This window comes from Diorhabda sublineata, chromosome 10 (genome assembly GCF_026230105.1).
Source record: "Diorhabda sublineata isolate icDioSubl1.1 chromosome 10, icDioSubl1.1, whole genome shotgun sequence".
Lineage (NCBI taxonomy): Eukaryota > Metazoa > Arthropoda > Insecta > Coleoptera > Chrysomelidae > Diorhabda > Diorhabda sublineata.
The window spans coordinates 4193773-4213636 of NC_079483.1; the positions used below are offsets into that span (position 1 = coordinate 4193773).

A 19864-nucleotide genomic window follows, 5' to 3' on the forward strand; every position below is an offset into this window, starting at 1 on the left:
TTTAGTCGTTTTGTTCAATTGTGACGTTTTTCAGAACAATTTTAAGACGCATATTTTGCTCATCCATGTCTTTTATAAATTTGATGTGCAGTGAAAATATTGAAATATCTGTACACTAATCATCCCTTTTGTTGAAAATGATCTTATCAGACAAGACCTTTCATTCGCAACGTGACTGGAAGTATATGAGAAATATTTCATGCACCAAAACTCTTACTTTCCCTTTAACAGCAATATTATCCCCTTCAAAATGGTTTCCTTGGACAGCTATGCACCGGGGGAGTAGGTGTTTTTTCTCTTAGTACCAATACTAAAAGTTTTCAACTTGTATAGCTTGCAACTGGTAGGTCAATCTTTTGGGCGTTCTCTAGAGTTTAAAAATAAAGTCCCATTAAGACATGTTTCAATTTTATGAAAAGAAAAGTCATAAGGATCCTTGGATATTTCTAATCCTCCATACAAGATCGAACCACATGTTCTGTTTAGTTGTGACGTTTTTCGGAAACATTTTGAACACAAATTTTGCTCGTCCATGTCTTCTACAAATTTGATGTACAGTGAAAGTATTTAAATTATTGTACATTCATCATACTTTTTGTTAAAGATATTCTTCTCTGACGAGACCTCTCATTTGTCAACATGGCAGGAAGTGTGTGAAGAATATAATATTTCATGCACTAAAATTGTTACTTTTCCTTAAACAGCAATATTATCCCCTTCAAAATGGTTTCCTTGGACAGCTATGCGCCGGGGAAATAGGTGTTTTTTCTCTTGGTACCAATACTGGAAGTTTTCAACTGGTAGGTCGAATCTTTTGGATGTTCTCTAGGGTTCCAAAATAAAATCCTTTTACTATATGATTTAATTTCATGGAAAGCAATTTTCTTGGATAGCTATACACTGGCAGAGTAGTAGCACTATTTGCAACTGGTTGGTGAATATTTTGAATATTCCTCAGGGTTTCAAAATAACAATTTCTTAAGACATGTTCCTATTTTGTGGAAAAGAAAGTCATAGATTCTTCTCCTTAAGATCTTAGATTCTTCTTCTGTTTAGATGTGACGTTTTTTGGCACAAATCAAATCGAACGATTTGTTTGTTATACAGTAATGTTCAAATTTCTGTTCACTCATCACATTTTTTGTTAAAACATTCTTATATTACAAGAGCCCTAGTTCAACGTTTTCTTCAGTCTTTGAAGTTGAGGGTCTTCTCGAGCAATTTCTCGATCTTCTAAAAACGGATCCACCAAGTTTAACAGAAAAATTGGTCACGTAAAATTTTTGTAACACTGATGACACTGTCAAAAATAATGTGTTAGAATACCCAGTTCAAACTTATACTGAAAAAAGTGGAAGAGGTACAAAAACTGCTCTAGCATATGCTGTTGGACACAATTTCGCCCGAATTGTTGCCAGTATCATAATTTTTCTGTTTCTCCAACTCTTCTTCTCCACTCATTTCTATTCTAAGTCTTCAAAAACTCTGGTTTTCTGTTTGTATATCATTTTCTGTATTCAAGAAGTTTTAGAATGTGAGGTTGATGATAATACTAAAACAATCCACCTGAAAGGTAAGTCGAGACTAATTAAAAAATTATATTGTGGGTTGAAAAAAACTACCAACTATATAACCAATAAATATATTTAAAAATGTACTAGAATGATTACAACAATCGATATAAAATATTTTATAAATTGGCAGTAGAGAGACAATCATGACATATTTACAACTTTAACAGTACATAAACAAATTTTCAAAGAGAATATATATATAAATTATGCTAACAATGATTAATTCAGAACGTTTCAAAGATTAATGTATATATATATATATATATATATATATATATATATATATATATATATATATATATATATATATATATATATATTTATATTGTGATGTAAATCATTCAAAGACTAAACAAAAATATAATAATTTGTAAAATCGCTACACCACCACTTATGGGCAGTAACTACCTTTCAAAGTAATCACTTTAATATCCTGATTAGGTTATAATATTGCAAAAAAAGTACCGAAAGGCCTCATAAATCATTATTTGATACAAGCCACTTTGAAATGTATTCATAGTAGAAATATTTTTTATTACTTGAAAGTTATTCCTGATTGGTTTGTATTAGGCTACCAAGCACAATAACTTATTTTTTATAGACGGTTCACGCAGATGACACTCTCCTTTTCTTTAGCTCACTTAAATTTCACAAGTATGTTGTAGAACTACATTTATGTTTTTCAAGTAATATTAAAGGTTCCCTTTGAAGAGGTCTGCATTCCGAGGTTATTCTATTAGAAATCACACATTACTTATTTTATAGACGGTTCATGCAGATGAATTTTTCATTCAGTCTAACAAGCACAAACCATTTATTTTTTATACATTTCGCGCAGATGACAATTTCATTTTACTTACCTCCACAACATTTTGAATAAAAAATTTGGTTGTAGAATTACATGAGTGTTTTTCAAATATATTCTAGAGGTACTCTGATAAAAGATCTCCAAGGTTATCTCATTAGAAACCACAAACCACTTTAGTTTAAAGATGGTTCACGCAGATGACCATCTCCTGTTCTTTAGCTCACTCACATTACACAAATGTTTTGGTGGTAAAAATACATGAGTGTTTTTCAAATTTATTAAAAGGTCTGTGTTCCAAAGGTTGTCCTATTGGAAACCACAATCCATCTATTTTATAGAGGGTTCACGCAGATGACAATCTAATTTTCTTTACTTTAACATTTTGATTAAGTAATTTGGTTATAGTGAATGTTTTTATACATATCCTAGAGGTTCCCTGTTAAGAATTCAGGATGTTTCAAATAGAAACCATACTGTTTTATAGACGGTTCATTTAGATGATTTTTTATTTTCGGTTTAGAATTAAGTTGTCAATAATGAGGCAAAAGGAAATAATGTCATATTTGTAGTACTACTTTTGGATGGTAATTCATAGTGATGTGCCTGTGTTAGTTGTGCATTTTCTTTAATGTTAGATGGCGCTAACTTCACCAGAATAAATAATATTGTCATGAACCATATAAATATAAAGGATGAATGCTAAAGCATATCAATTAAAAGTGGAAGTTGAAATCATTCCAATAAAGAAGGAGAAAACATCGAAAAAGTTTGTTGTTTATCAGCAATTTTTTCAACAAATCTCAATGTGCGAGAGAATGATAAAAAGAAATGAATTTTAGATGTAAATTTTACTTATTTAAATAATTTTTTGTATTAATGAGAATTGAATAAACAAACAGGAGTGTCAAATCTAAACAAAATAAAAATCAAAACCAAGCAGGTTAAAGAAGGTTAATGAAATGGAATACCTTGAAATAATTGAACAATAAGTTGATACAAGTTGGAAGGAAACTCCTCACCATCTCCGGAGTAGGTAAGGAAAACAAAACTAACAAATTAGTACGAAAAAAGCTTAAGAAAATCTTTGAAGAAGAAGCAGAAAGCAGAGAATATGAGCAGATATAGAATTGAGGAAATTATACGGGAAATCAGAAATTGGTTAGTTGGTGAAGACAATCTGGTGCTTAGGACATGTTAGATGAAAATAAAATATGCTAGAGCCAGGAAGAAGCTATAGGACGAAAAGTAGAAATAGCAGGCAGAGGATACTTTGTATCGAGAAGGTGAACTTATAAAAAACGTGGAGAATTGATTGAAGATATGGTTCTTTGAGATTCAAAGTGCTTGTGAATAATAAAAATCAATATAATCAATGTGTTCATTGAAACAGTACATTTGAACTACTTTAAGGAGATATCATGTCATAAGGGGAATGAAAGGAAACTTAAGATCTCTTAGAGCTTGACGATGGTAATTATTTGTATGTATAAAATCAACAAATTGGCAAAAAGAATGCTTAATATAATCCTTGAAGAATTAGATGTAGAAAACAGATATAGAATTGAGGAACTTCGGAAATCAGAAATTGATCAGTTGATTGAAACAGTTAAACTACTGTGGTTAGGACAGGTTGTAAAATGAATAAAGGATATGCTTAAATCAGGAAAAGGCTATAGGAGGCAATGTAGACCTAGCAGGATGTGTATACTATGAATTGAGAAGGCAAACTTGACTTGAAACCATGGTAATATAAGAATCAAAGTACTGGTTAATAATACAAATAGATATATTCGAATGTATTCTTTGAAACAGTACATTTGAACTACTTTAAGGAGATATCATGTCATAACAGAAAAATGAAAGGAAACGTAAGAACTCTCAGATCTAGACAATGGTAATTACTAGTAGGTATCAAACACATAAAATTAACAAATTGGTAAATAAATGCTTAAAATAATCCTTGAAGGATTAGAAGTAAAAAGCAGAGAATATGAGCAGATATAGAATTGAGGAAATTATAAGGGAAATCAGAAATTTGTTAGTTGACAAAGACAATATGGTACTTAGGACATGTTCTTAGATGAAAATAAAATATACTAGAGCCAGGGAGAAGCTATAGGACGAAAAGTAGAAATAGCAGGAAGTGCATACTTTGTATGGAGAAGGCGAACTAATAGAAAAAACTGTAAAATTGATTGAAGATATCGTTCTTTACGACTCAATGTGCTAGTGAATGATACAATTCAATATAATCCAATGTGATCATGGAAATAGTACATTCGAACTAATTTAAGGAAATACCATGTTATAACAGGGAAGTGAAAGGAAACTCAAGATCTTTCAGATCTAGACGATGGTAATTACTTGAAGGTTAGGTTATGATAGGTTATAAAATAGTACATTTAAACTACTTTGTCTCAGATCTATTTGGTAATATAGAATAGGTAAGGAAAACACAAAATCAACAAACTGAGAGAAGAATGCATAGGGAATAGGGTTCTGATTTAAAGAGATAGAAAGTAATAATAGGGAAATTTGGCGTCTAAACATATACCAACAAAATTCGATTACTTTGTCTATTATTTGTTCCAATTCGTATCTTATTGCTTTTGGATCTTTCGATCATTTTACCATACTCCTAGTGATTTATTTTTGGACTCCGATTTTTGTTAAAATTCATTATTCCATATACTTTAAATTTTTCTGTAAATTTTTTGTAGGTATTTCAATTTCTATTTCACATAATAGATAATTTGATAGACATTTTAGGATAGTAAAATATTAATTAAATGGCCATAGAGAACCTAATAAAAAATGAAAGAAAGGAACGTTCAAATGTTAATTTGAAACTTAATAGAGCAATAGTTAGCATATACAAAGTATTATAGAAATATAACAATTGAAGTAGACTGAGTTCGACATACGGTTTGATTAAATGTTAAAGATGGTTACTTCATTTTATCTACTGTATCACTACATACAATACCTTATCAAAACACAAATTAAACGGATATATACAATGAGAAAAACAAAACTTATGCACCCAAACATTTCTCCATTCTGTTTTGATTGAAACCCACAGAATGTTTCAAGTTACTAGATTCTATTAATAAAGAAGCATCGCACATCATTCTTGCATTCGATCTAACCAAAAATAACAAATGACATTCTTCGTAAACCGTCAGTTGTACTCTAGTACACACTAATCCGTGCAGAACAGTTGCTCGTTGCAAATCCAACCATCTCTGTAGCGCCAGTTCTCTCTCTTTAATTGTACTCCCCAACGAAACGTCCGATGGCCCCCATAATGAAAATTCGAGAACGCTTTTTACTTGTGTCAATGAAACAGCGCGTTCGTTGCTAAGCAGCGATTGTAGTAGCGGCGTTATTTTGGGAGACGGCTGCAGAAGGTTCAGAGCTTTCAAAGCACACGTACACAGCGTGCCGTGTTTTTCTTGATTGGTTTTTGTAGCCACATCCATCGGTATGCTGAAAATATAAAGAAGTTTAAATTTCTACGGAATTTTTTACTAAAGCATATAATCAATTAAATAATTTCCTTTAACATATAAAGAGGTGTGACTTGTCCCCGCTTCGTACGGGTAGTAGAGCAAACTATGTCTACAGGTTTTGTATGTGGTTGGGATGTATCAGCATGATGCAACAAATATGTCGATTAGTCTTTTAATTTGATACAATAATACACTTGTTAATATATTTTCATGTATTTTATTATGCAATTAATATTAAAAGAACAAACTATAAAATTTCTCTATAAAGTGTATCTAGATACTCTTCTAACAAACGTAAACTACAGATATTAAATATGATTTTAGATCTAATCTAATTCAACTTCATCCAAATGTCTCCCTGAGAGAACTAGCGTCCTTTGAAGATGGTACTATCAAGCACTTTCAATGAAAGCTCCTTGCTCTCTACACTGTTTCTGACACTTCCAACAACTATTGTCATATTTGGACTATTTTATGCCTTTTGATGTCACCAGGCAAGTTTTGAGGTTTGCTCAAATGTTTAAACTGCGCCTGAGTGTGTGCTGGGCACTAACAGATGACGTGGTCTGTAGTTTCTTCTTCATCCATGCACCAGCGGCACTCCAAGTCGTCCGTGATGCCGATAGTATCGAGATGGCTTCTTGGATTACCGTGTTTGGTTAAAAGTCCAGTCACCAATCGAATTTCGTTTATTTAATTGTCTATTCACCTCCATAGAGTCTGCTTTGCAAACAGACTGCTGAGAAACGCAATGGCCACACTTTAAGCTACACCAAGAATAAGTTCTGGGCTCAATGGTGCATTTGCCAATCCCAACCTTGCAAGCGAATCCTCTTTATCCATTGCTTTCGGCCGAGTGATCGGGCACCCAAATGTGCTGCATCCTGCGTTCATCCCTCACAAGTTCTTGTCGGATTTTCTATCTAAGCATATCGAGATTACTGTGTTTGTATGGTATCGATTGAGTATCGCGTGTCCACATTCCAATACAGCGAATACCTCGGCTTGGAAGACGGTAGCATTTTCCCCAAGTCATTTTATATAAAACTTTGACAAGTTATATACCTAAAGCTCCTAGATTCTTCATACGAAAGAAGATAATTACAAAAAGTTCCTTCGAAATTTTGATCATGTGAGATTTAAGAAATATCTGGATTCTATTATACAAAATACGTAGACTGCTCCAGAGGAAGATATTTTTTTGGGGTCTTTTGACCCACTTCCCACGGTTTTAGCACTACTCCTTCAAGGTAACTGAGCCTTTCGTTGAAATGAGCTCTATGAGTCATTCTCTGCCATACCTAACATATTAAGGTGGTATTTGACGGAGTAGTGACCTGCCAAAAAACCGACTACTAGTTTAATGTCGTTTTTGGGCACCTCAAGAAGTTCCTCAGACGTCTTACCTGGAATGGTTATGAATATTTTGGATTGTCTTAGGCCTGGAGTGTTTCTTCAGTGAAACTCCATCTGATCCTTTAGACAATCGTTAAGATATTTATTAATGAGACATCACAGTAAGATGCTGGTCCAAAACATTGAGTCATTCCGCATTTTACGACAAAGCTGTTTGCTTCCTCGTTGCTCGATATACTCTGGTGATTTGTTTAAACTACCACGTTGTTTGGATGAGCACTCAATAGTTTTCAGTGCCTTCAAAGCCGCTTGGCTGTCCAAAAGAATGTGATTTTCAGAGAGGTTTCTATAAAAATACTCCTGGGCACATATGTTTATTACTAACAATTACTAAGTGATTTCTCTAGGGTTTTGGTATTGCCGTTTCAGGAAGCATCTGATTAAACCGAGTCCAGTAGACATTGTCAAATGCAGACTCTATGAGGAAGATTACCTGCCTTGTCGTTACAAACCAATGTAGAAAATGCTTTCAACGGGAAATTTGTAAGAGTGAGTGAAGAAGTGACCTTGAAACCAGTCCAGATACTAGAGTCCATAAGTATTTTAGAACTGGATGGCAAGCTCTAAATGATCTTCAATGAAAGTAACTCTGATGAAGGCAGCAATAGACCTTGACCTACATCCCATAAACCACTTTATTTATTGGTGAAAGCCCCATGTGAAAATTTTGGCAGTATTTTTCGCAAACATAGATATTTTACTAGTTTCATTATGTGTGGCTTTACTATTCCTAAGGAGAATAATTTCTATGTTTTATTTTATATTTTGAATCGTTAAATATGATGTGACCTTTTCTCATCTCTTCTTAAACCCAGGCTTTCATCTATGGGAAAATAAAGTTCTTTTTGTGATGCATTGAAATATATATTGAGTAATTACCTACCTACCTACCATATCTTTTTAGTTTCTTAAAAAGCTTGCTTTCCATTACTTTTATTTTAAACAATATCTTCTTCTTTACTTTAATTACGCTTTTAATATGTATTTGGTTGATGAATATTTTTGGAACATAACCTAAAAGTTCTCTATTAACAGCTCTATTTTTGCCATTGTTGTCATTCTTTTTATAACCATGGATATATGATGAAAAAGGTTATTGAACTGTGTAACTCAGTATAAATAACACTGTTATTTTAGTAGGAACCACATACCACCCTTTTTATAGACAGTTTATGCAGATGAATTTTTTATATAGTCTACAAAGCACAAATAAATATTTTTTATAGACGGTTCACGCAGATGTGTTTAACACAGTAACATAGACAGTTCACGCAAATTATTCAAGGTTAAGTGAATTTTAAGTTTGAAGCCTTATATGGGTTTAAATAGAAAACTAGGCGGAATAACATTGCCGTAAATATTTGATAAAATAATAATTTTCAAAAATTATGGATGGGAGTTTTTAATTTGATATGAAAAAAAACTTACCCTTGTAGAACACAAAGTCTATGGTGACCTTCTTTATCCATATCTTTGCATAGCACGAATGTATGTAAAGATAAGGGTACTTCTTCGATTCCTTGTGCTTGTATCGTTTTCAGTGCATTAACTAATTGCAGCATTACAAAGTTTGAGTCTCTCCAACTTTCTTCTTGTGATTTAGTCCTCAAGATTTCACCGTAAGTTTGTATAGTATTGATTTGAAGATATGGTAACACTTGAGCAGTTGCTAATAAAATAAAAATATGAGAAAAATTACTAGAATGAACTTAGAAAAACGCATAACATCAACAAAATCTCAGCAATCTCAGAACATAATCAATCTAATGAGGTAATGCTAGAATTTTCTCAGAAAACCTAGAATATCATCAAGTTTCAAGAGATAATTAGTCTAATTATCTCATCGAAGAATTTAAATAAATTATACAACTCATCAAATACATAGATAGTTATTGGATAGATTAAGTTTTGATGTGCAAAATGAGCTACGTCTACTACATCAATTTTGCAATAATTTCGCATTATATTGACGATAACTTTTTAAGTATTGATTTTTTGCAAAAAACGTAGAGACCTTTTTTGTAGATCTTTTTAAAACAAATCTTTTGTATTCGAAAATTTTTTTCATATCTCTTTTTCTTTGAGATTTATAGCTTTATAAAAAATTAAATTGTTCCTTCTAAATTACTCGACCGGATTTAGGCTCAGCACCCACGAAAAATCGATTCTATGCATCAGAAAACGCTCTAAAACTGAGGGGAGTATGAAACGGCTATGGGGCCCCCCTAGTTGCCGTACAGATAATTCTTTTTAAATAATTATGTTCCTTATCCAGAATTTTCACATCATAAAATTAAAGTTGTGACCATCGGTGAAATGATGTTGGGCCAAAGCTGTTTTATCTTTTTTGTTCTTATTACGTTCTCGACAATCATATTCATGCTGGTATATTCTGGATTTCAAGTACTGTGTCGTCTTACCAATGTAACTCTTATTGCAGTCCGAATAATTTATTCTATAACTCACATAGAGATGCTGAAGTTTAGGTGTTTTGTCTTTGATATGAGTGAATAAGTTGCCAATTTTATTTATTGGGTAGAATGCCAGCTCGCAATTAATTATAATCTCACAAAGGCCATCCAAAACAGAAGTAAAAATCCATAGCAGTCGACAAAGGCATGAGACAAGGATGGATACATCTCCCCAACACTTTTCAAAATATAAGTTTCAGAAGCTCTAATAACTTGGAAGAAGAAATGCAAAGGAATGGGATTCAAATCGATAATGTGTACTGTGGAGATTGTTGGTCATTGTTCCATTGATGAAGAAGACTCTTATGGTATAAGAATATGCAATAATTTTAAAGACAATTTTAATGCAATCCAATTTAAATTACCTTGTATTTGTTTATTATCGTCCTCTTTACTAGTATCCGTTTGAGTTAAATAAATACTAGGAATAAGATCACTAAATTCAATAATTGGTGTTAAATTGAAAGTACCCAATGGCATGGTGCTAGATGTAGTAGTACCTGAAAAAGATATATCAAATAATTAATAAACATAATAGCAATATCAGGAACATCAGGAGACATTGCTAGATCTAACCAGATCAATAGTGTCGATGGAATGTTCTTGAATAGATCAAGAACATCAATAAAATTTTGGAATAGTTACAATTTTTACAAAAAAACCCATTAACGAAATTGTTAAATGTCTGAGAAATGTGCAGAACACATAAAGAATAAAGACTCAAAACATCAAGGACCCTCGTTACATTTTTTATAAGGGTCCAGACTATAAAATTATCAATAAATTTTGTGAAAACTGTCCAATTTTCTCAAGAAGGAGTGAAGAATTAAGAACTTCGGTAAATAGTGAGGAAGGCACTGACCCTGATATAAATTTCAGAGAAATTTCTCATAGTAGTATCCAGAATATCATAAAATTTTGAGAAACCCATAAATTTTATCTGGAAAATCTAAAAAATTACCACAAATTTTTCTGATATATCCAGATCAATAAAATTTCGCGTTACTCACTAAATTTCCTGAAATATATTCAGAACATCAGTGAAATTTTAAGAAACTGCTCTATTTTTTTAGAAAGGTCTAGAATATCAACAAGAAATTGCTCTAATTCTTACAGAAACACTCAAAACATCAAGGATCATTGTAACATTTTCTGATAAGGGTCCAGTATTTAGAAAAAAATTACCGATTAATTTTCTCAAAAAGGACTAAAGAATTAAGAAATCACTAAAATTTTCTCAAAAAGATCCGGAATTATACAGAATTTGATAAATAGTAAGGGAGGCACTGAACCTGATAAAAATTTCAGAGAAATTCTTTCAGGAAGAGCCAGAACATCAATAAGCTTTGAAGTTATTATTCTAATTCTCGTAAAAATATCAGAGCCTCAATAATTTTTAAAAAAATTCGTATAATTTTTTTAATAATGTTTAGAATATCGGCAAACTTTGAGGAAAGTGTTGAATTTTTTTTAGAAAGGCCCAAAACATCAATAAATCTTCGAGATTTAGAATTGTCTATCGCAGGAAAATCCAGAACTTCAATAAACTTCCGAGAAATGCTAGAATTTTTTCTTGAAATACTGAGAATATTAAAAAACTTTTCAGAAATTGTTAAAATTTTCTTAGAAAGATCAGAACAACGGCAAATTTTCGAGATATGGTTAGGATCCAGAGCTTTAGCAGGCTTTGAAAAATCAAATTTTCTTGGAAAAGCCAAAAATCATCAAATTTTTGAAGCAATGCTCTCATTGTCTCGGAAAACTCGAGAACATCGACAAATGTTCGACAGCTTGCTCTAATTATGTCAGAAAACTCCTGATAGTAATTTATGAGAAAACTGAATTTCTCAGGAATTGCTATAATTTTCTCTAAAAGGCTCAAAACATCAATTAATTATCGAAAAAATGTTTCAATTATCTCGGAAAACTCCAGAAAATGTTCGAATTTTCTCGGAAAGATACTAACATCGAATAAATTATAGAAATTTCTCTAAATTATTTCGATACTTGCAGAACATCATTAAACATCGAGAAATTATAATTTTCTAAGAAAACTTCAAAATATGGACAATTTTCTCTGAAGTACCTAGAGTTTTCTTGAAAAGATTCATAACAGTAATAATTTTCTCAAAAATAACTAGAAAATTAGCAAAGAAAATAATAAAGTTAGAGAAGTCCAGAACATCAATTAACTTTCGAGAAATTCTAAAAAAATCTAGAACATCAGCAAAGAAATTGATAAAATTTCTTAAAAATTCAGAGAACATAAAAACTTTTTTGAGAAAGTTTTAGAATTTTCACAGAAATATCCAGAACATCAATAAACTTTCGAGAAATTCTAAAAAAGTCTAGAACATCAGCAAAGAAATTGATAAAATTTCTTAAAAATTCAGAGAACATAAAAACTTTTTTGAGAAAGTTTTAGAATTTTCACAGAAATATCCAGAACATCAATAAACTTTCGAGAAATTCTAAAAAAATCTAGAACATCAGCAAAGAAATTGATAAAATTTTTTAAAAAGTCAGAGAACATAAATACTTTTTTGAGAAAGTTTTAGAATTTCCTCAGAAATATCCAGAACATCGGCAAAATTTAAAAAAAATCTTAAAATTTCTTTAGAATTATCCTTTTTTCAGAAAGATACAGAACATCAGCAATCTTTAGAGATTAAGAGATTGTTAATTTTGAGTTGTTAATGTTAATATTTTGAGAAATTATTAGGACGAGGAAGAGATTTCATTTTCACAGAAAGAACTAAAACATCTATAAACTTTTGAAAAATTCCTCTTCCTCTCTAGAAAAAAAAACTGAGAACCTCAACAAACTTTCAACAAATTGTTACAATATTCCCAGAAAGATCCAGACAGATAAGTATCTAAGAAAAAAACCCAGAACATCTTTAAACTTTCCAGAAATCACTTAATACAGAACAATCAAATAAAAACAGGTAAATAATTTTTTTTTTTAAATTTTACTTACCTGCCGTTATCGATAGAGTCACATGGTGTGTACCCCATAATGCTTGATGGAATACTCTTGTACCGACGAGGACTGGTTGCGTGGTGGATTTAATAGAAAAATCAGTCCATCTCAAATTCGATACTGTTTTCAATCCTCTGAGTGCTGGTTGAATGTGATTTATTTGTTGAATCTGTCAAAAAATATGATAATATATAGGTTCAATAATCAGCATGTGTTATCCACTTACATTTTCCAGTACTTGTGCCAAAGCTTCGTGATTAGCAACCACAACAGCCCCATAATTGTCTTCGAGATTCTTATGAACTATACTTCTACCCTTTCTCGATCTTAATTTATGCGTACGACCGTTCTGGATCCAATCATGGTCATCTTCAGTCACCTTAATAGAATTAAGAAAAATAAATATTGTCGTTTTTGGCGTCTATCGATTAAAAATAATAATTGCCTCAACAATGTTTGCTTTTACGACAGACAGACAGAGTATACGAGGGTTGTTTTTTTTTTCAACCTCCGCTGGACTGTTAAAAAAAGATGGATGATTATACAAAAAACATTTTATTAACTAAAGTAAGGTACAACATAGCTTATTTCACCTTGATGATTAAGGCATTTGTCATATTTGTGAACAAGCTTTGCAATACCCTCTTCATAAAATGTGACGGAATTCTTTGAGCTCTACGTCAGTTTGGAAGCGCAGCCATGCAAAAGCAACTGCTTCAGTTCAGGAAAAAGATGAAAATCACTCGGTACTAGTTCTGGGAATATATGGTGGGTGTTCAAAACGTCCCATTGACATTACTGAAGGAGTCTCAACTCTTAATGATAAGTGCTGACATCTTCAGGTTGAGGTTAATGTTGCCTACAAGACGCAATGTCTTGTCTTACAAAAAAGTGGTGAGTCTCGTCTCGTCTCATGTCTCTCGCAAGAGTCTCGCAACTTTTTTATGTTTTCTTTTTAAATAAAACACACAAATATTGAGGGTGTACCGTAAATAATATCGGTTATCAAATATTAAATATTCGAAAATAAAGTTAATCGTATTCTTTGGTTTTAATACAACGTTCAGCAAGCTCGTTGAAACCTTGATAAAACCATTCTTTGGGGTAATTAACATAACTAACCACGTAATTAGTACCACTTCGTATTTTCTATCCTATTCTTTAAATAATAACTCTTGTTGTGGATCCATTGGTATAAACGAGATTTTTTATTCGGCACCACAAATAAAAATCTGGAGATTTGGGTGGCCAAATAAACTTCCAAGTCCTATCTACCTATCAGGGAATGTCTGATCTATAAAATCCCAAACATATATGGAATACTGTGGCAGGCAACCATCATGCTGTAAGAAAATGTCACGATGAATGGCTGAGGGTATGTCTTCTAAAACAAGTGGCGATTCGTTTTTTAAAAAATCTAAATATCTTCCTCCATTAACTGTTAAACGAAGAAAAATTTCGTTTTCTCATTTCTTAATATTAGTTAGCATTCACGTTGCTAATTAAATTGGTTAGAATTCATATATTTTGTAGTGCTGGACACAAGTTCTTTCAAACAGCATTAAGTTTATAACAATCGGCTAAGCAGAACCGGACTTAAAGGTATTTTTTTCATGACAAGGTTCCCACTCTCCCCTACTACCTACCTGAGGGCCAATTTTACAACGTAAAGTAAAACTGGATATAACTTAAGGTTAAAGTATGATTTTCACTCACACTTCACTCACATATAACCAAAATATTTTCGAAATTTGTTCCTAAGTTGAATTGTTTAAGAAAGTATAAACAAAAATGAACAAAGAACAGAAAAATAATGCTATAAGAGAATTTAATGATGAAAATAACAAAGCGGTCATGTTTTTGATAGAATTACAACAAAGTTAAAAAATACGGGACAGATTTGCTCTAGAACGAATAACTTTTAGTTTTCTCGTCGCGTCGAACATTGTCGATAATTTTTTCATCATCATTATTGTTAACTTCATCGAATTTAAAATGCAAAATCTTTAATTATTTTATCAAAATACTTTATAATATTGTGAAAATGTAAACAATTTGAAAAAGTTAGGTTCGGATTTTCCGTTTTATATTAAACTGAAGTTTAAACTATCAACAGACCGCCGGTAACGTTTAAACCAAAGTTTAGCAGTAAACGCCATCTATAAAACGATATCTATAGTTTAAACCGACGTTCGAGGTCTAAACTTGTAAAATTGGGCCTTACTTAGGTAAATTTTAGAAAATTTTATTTTTTCAATTTCATACCGTCAAATAAGCACTCTTGTTGTGAACCTAATGTTCTGAAAGTAAATTCCACACGTTTCTCGGGGCCACTTTTGTTATAATTTTTCCCCTGAAACTGCAATATAATCCGTTCCAGATATATAACCGACGGCAGTTTTTAGTTGTCCACCCTGTACGAAAAATTTCGACTTCGACTATAAAGTTTCAATTCTACGGGAGTTTATCATAAAATCAGTACTGATTATTCAGAACAGAACTGAAACTTTTAAACTAAACAATTATAAACACACAAATTCTGACTGGTGGTGTATATCCTGGGGGTTTTTGAGGTAACTCACCGTGGAAATCATGACAGAAAGAGTATACGTAGTTCTCATTATTAAGGAGTGCAGCTATAACTTTTTCGTCTGCAGTTGTTTTGGCAGAATAATTTTTTAATTTCTGCAAGCGATACTACACAATCGATTTTGCATCCGCAAAATATTCATGGTGCTCGGAGGGCCAAGCAATTCTATCATTTTGATGCGGACTAAATGCTGTTCTTTTAGTTCCTATCCCCAATCAGTGGGATTCATGCTGCATTGATCCCCGTAAATTCATATCTATTCAAGCTTATTAAAACGATATTGGTATCTCGCAGTGTTCAGTTCCCTCGAAAGACCTCAGGAAATGACTATATTTGGCTGGGGTTTCAGGAGACGACTTATGCATGTCATCACTTCTCCCGAATCGAATGCACTTCAATCAATATTTGCCATTTTGTCTGGGTTACTATTGCGAGACTTTCTAGCTAGATTAGAGACGAGACTGTCAAAAAGTCTCGTTTCGTCTCGCAAAAAGGAAAATTTTAACGTATAGCCTCGTTATAATTATGCCAATTTATGTATCCATTAATACAAAAAGTGGCCTCATCGCAAAACATTACTTAAAACATTTGGATCGTTTTGATTGTAACATTTTTCCATCATTAGGTCTGCAAACTCTTCACGTCATCCGACAACACTTAAACGAACGTTACTTTGCATGGATAGAATTTATTATCACGTAAAATTTTCACTACGGATGTTAGCGAAATATCAAATTTCCTGGATATTTGTCTAGTACTCAAGTTTGTATCGTCTTCTAACAAAACACAAACATTTAAAGATTTGTTTTCAGTTGACACAGTTTTTCTGCGTTCGGATTTGGATAAATCTTTTACTGAACTTCTTCTTTTTCATTTTTAAGATCTCATGATCTGTTAGTTTCGCAGGTTCCTCTGAATCAGTTCCTGGGAGGTAGACTGCCAGCTGTCCATCCATCTCTTAGGTGGTCGTCCGGGTTTTCTTTTCCCTATTGGTTTTCCTTCAAGTACGATGCGTGGCAGTCTACTATCTTCCATTCTTCTCACGTGGGCGTACCAGTATCTTCCCATCTTACGATGTCTTGCATTCCACATTGTTCCCTGTGTTCCTGATTCGATCTACTCTTGTTTTTCCTAAGCGTTTTCATTTCGGCTATCCGAAGCATGCTTTTCGTTTTGTTGGTTTCCTCTCTGGTTTCTATTCCGTATGTCATGATTGGCCTGATACAAGTCTTATAGATCCTAAGCTTGGTATCCTTTCGGATGTATTAGTTCGCCTACTGAACTAATTTCATTAAATTTTTTTACTAATTCAATGACATTAGATCTAGTTATGGGATTTCGGTTAGGATATAAATTATTAAAAATACTACACGTTTCTTGTTGACTTCTACGCCTATCACCATATTCTAATATCATTAAAATCGTTTCTTTTTCAAATAAACGATCCATTGTGACTTTCAATAAACACCAACAATAATAATTTATTGAAACTTCAACTTTTTTATTGTAGTAGTCAATAGCCACCTAAATGTATTATGGCATTTAGGTATAGAGAACATAAGATTAATGGAAAGATCTGACAACAATGTAGATACCACCATAATATGTATCACAAGACCCTTGTACCCTTCTTCTTCTTAGGGGGGCTGTTTTGTGCCTTTATGTATTTACAATGAAGATAATAAAAGTCAGTTTATATTTAGAAACCGAAACGTGCGTTTTACTGTTACAATAGGTTTATCATAAGATCAGTACTGAAAATCTAAAACTTACCTCAGATTCGCTTCCGTAGAAACTATATGGGGAATAAATCTCCGATTCTGTTTCGCTACCACAATACGTTAAAGACATACTCCTAGGTATGTTACCATACTTGTAGTACTCGGAAGAAACGTCTATGCTGCTCTCGGATCGTTTACCCAATCTAATAGTTTTACTTTTCGGACTACCCTTTTCGGATTCTGGCGAACTAGATCTCGTTGAATTGATGTAATCGTAAACGTTTTCCGTCTCTTTTCTTATATCGATCGGTTCGTAATTATGAGCTAATTTTCTCTCTATCTGTTTTTGTTGTAAAGCGGCTTCTCTTTCTCGCATACTAGCCGTTCTGACGGGTTTATTAGGTACTATGGAAGATCTGACTTCTCCTATATTAGCATAAACAGTTTCTTGTTTTTTACTATTTGAATTGTTTCGAATCAATTGTCTTTGTTTGTTTAAAATTTCCACGGATTTCGGTGGTGTAGGTAAATTCGGTTTGTTGTTAGTATTGTTCTCGGTGAAATTTCTTGGAGGTGGTGGCGGTTTAGACGCCTTGGAGAAAGATGAGTTGTACGTTTCGTAATCACCTGTTGGGGTGCTATATTCGTGACATAGCGTTTGGTCTAAAATCGGTTTAGATACAACTTCAATTTTAGTTCCGTTCAGTTCGCTGGGATGTACTATTACCAATCGTGGTTTCGATTGGAGTTTGTAATCTTCTTGCTTTATAGAAAGTTCGGGGTTTAATTTCGATATATCTTTATTCGAACCCATTCGGAGGAATTTCTTCAACGAGAATCTAGCTTTATTTTTCTCTTTTCTTTTATCTTCTACCGCTAAACAATCCGTGGAAAGCGACTTTCTCGATAGTACCTCGGCTGATACGTAAATAGGATCGTCATCTTTAGTCGAGTCTCCGCTGGATGTTCTCGAATAAGTCTCTTCTGGAGGTAACGGCGCTTTTCTCTTGTTAGATTTTAATTCTGAATCATTGGAATCTTGTTTTACCAATGATGGTTTTTCATTTGGTTTTGTATATACAGTTAGGACCGGGGAGTTGTTAATGGATTTTCTTAATATCACTCCGGTTGGTTTGGAAGGTATTTTAGGTTTTTCGTATATAGGAGGTGATATACCGTGTAAAAAGGAAGTTTGTGATTCTAATATTGGAGGCGGTGGTGTTCTAGGTAGAGGAGGTAGTTCCGTGGAAACGGGATCCTCGCTACCGTCGGGTTTACCAGCTTGTTCACGTGTTTGCGAGAAAGGTATATATTTAACTGGAAGAGGTGGTGGGTGTGTATTACTATCATTAGTTTTTTCTATGGAATTTGCCACGTTGGTGTTAATTTCGTCTTTAATGATTTTAGTAGCAGGATTATTTGCTTTGGAATGCAAAATTTCTGCTTTAATAAAATTAGTAGTGGTTATTATATCTTTCTTTGGATCTGTTGTTGTTGTTGTTATTTTTTCACTGCTTTTAACTTTAGCGTTATTAATATTTTCTTTATTAATTTTAAGATTCTTCGCGTTTATCAATTCGATTTTAGCTGTTGAAGTTTGATAAATTACTGGTTTTTCGACGTCTTTCTTTAACGCTGGAGTTCGACATAAATTTATCTTTTTCTCTGATACTAAAATTTTATTTGTCATATTCTCTTCTTCATTTTCTACTTCATTATCAATCGTTTCTATATTTTCTTTATTTGAATCCATGATGTTAATGTGTACTTGTTTTTGAGCTCTTTTATTTCCCATAATTTGTATGGGGTTTTTACTATTTTCCAAAGTTTCAGATATTTCATCCAGCAACGATTTCTCTTCATTCGTTGTCTTTTCTTCCTCGTTCTTAGTATATGAAGTAAGAACAACATTAGTTTTGTTTTCGGCAATTATTTCTTTGTTATTTTTAGCTATGGGTATATGAGACAAATTCTTGGTATTCAATTTTTTGACTGCGGTTGATGAATCTTCACCGAATGGAGTTACGGATACAAGTAATGTTTGTTTCTTACCGGAAGCATCTATCAATGGTTTGCCTAGGAGTAATTGAGTATAAGATTTCTTAACTTCGGTATCTTTTAAAGATACCGTATTGAAATCGGTATTTTCTTTAGTAATTCTTTGTAATTCTTTATAAGAATCGTCATCATCTGAATCTAAGATAATGTCGTCTTCGCTACTTTCATTATCGACATTATCTTCAGTATCGGAGCACCAATCTTCGCCTCCGTATCCTATAATTTTAGTTAATTCCTTATGGAAGCAAACAGACTGTTTTGATTTAGATGTTTTGCCGTTTTTAATAATTCCTTCAACTTTATCGCTCGGTATCAGTTGAACTGGTTTGGGTTTAGGTTTTTCTTGGTGTTCATCTTTGGATTTGAAACAATTGGAGCATAATTCTTTCTTCCAAGCGTTTTGTACAAAGTTTTGACATATGGCTGAGGACATTATATAGTGATGGGTCCAATTGAGTTCATTGGGTTCTGAAACAAAAAAAATATTGTTATAATCTTTTTTTATGTATGAAATAGTAATACAACCTTCTAATCCAAAACTTAGTATAGTCTTTATATATATTTTTACAGAATAATTTGAATATTTCCTAAAATTTTCATAAATATATCTGGGGTAATACAAGTTTCCGTCTTTTATTGGTCTTTTATATTCCAAAGCTGTACAGAATAATGGAAAAAAGATTGGACTGGTCAAAGGCCTTATATTAAATTGGAATTTTTGAAACTATCGG

General features: G+C 32.6%; 1 protein-coding gene across 2 annotated transcripts in view; it reads right to left on the minus strand.

Moving 5' to 3' along the window:
• Window positions 1-1840: 1840 nt before the first annotated feature.
• The window catches only part of LOC130449285 (uncharacterized), a 109411-nt gene continuing 91387 nt past the window's right edge, over window positions 1841-19864 (minus strand). For both annotated transcript variants that reach the window (XM_056787006.1, XM_056787005.1), the window contains 6 exons: window positions 17128-19601; window positions 12991-13143; window positions 12762-12933; window positions 10147-10281; window positions 8739-8979; window positions 1841-5871 (listed from right to left, as the gene is read on the minus strand). In XM_056787006.1, coding sequence (XP_056642984.1) covers window positions 5418-5871; window positions 8739-8979; window positions 10147-10281; window positions 12762-12933; window positions 12991-13143; window positions 17128-19566 — 3594 coding nt within the window. In that variant the 5' untranslated portion in view covers window positions 19567-19601 and the 3' untranslated portion in view covers window positions 1841-5417. The remainder of the gene's footprint in view (window positions 5872-8738; window positions 8980-10146; window positions 10282-12761; window positions 12934-12990; window positions 13144-17127; window positions 19602-19864) is intronic.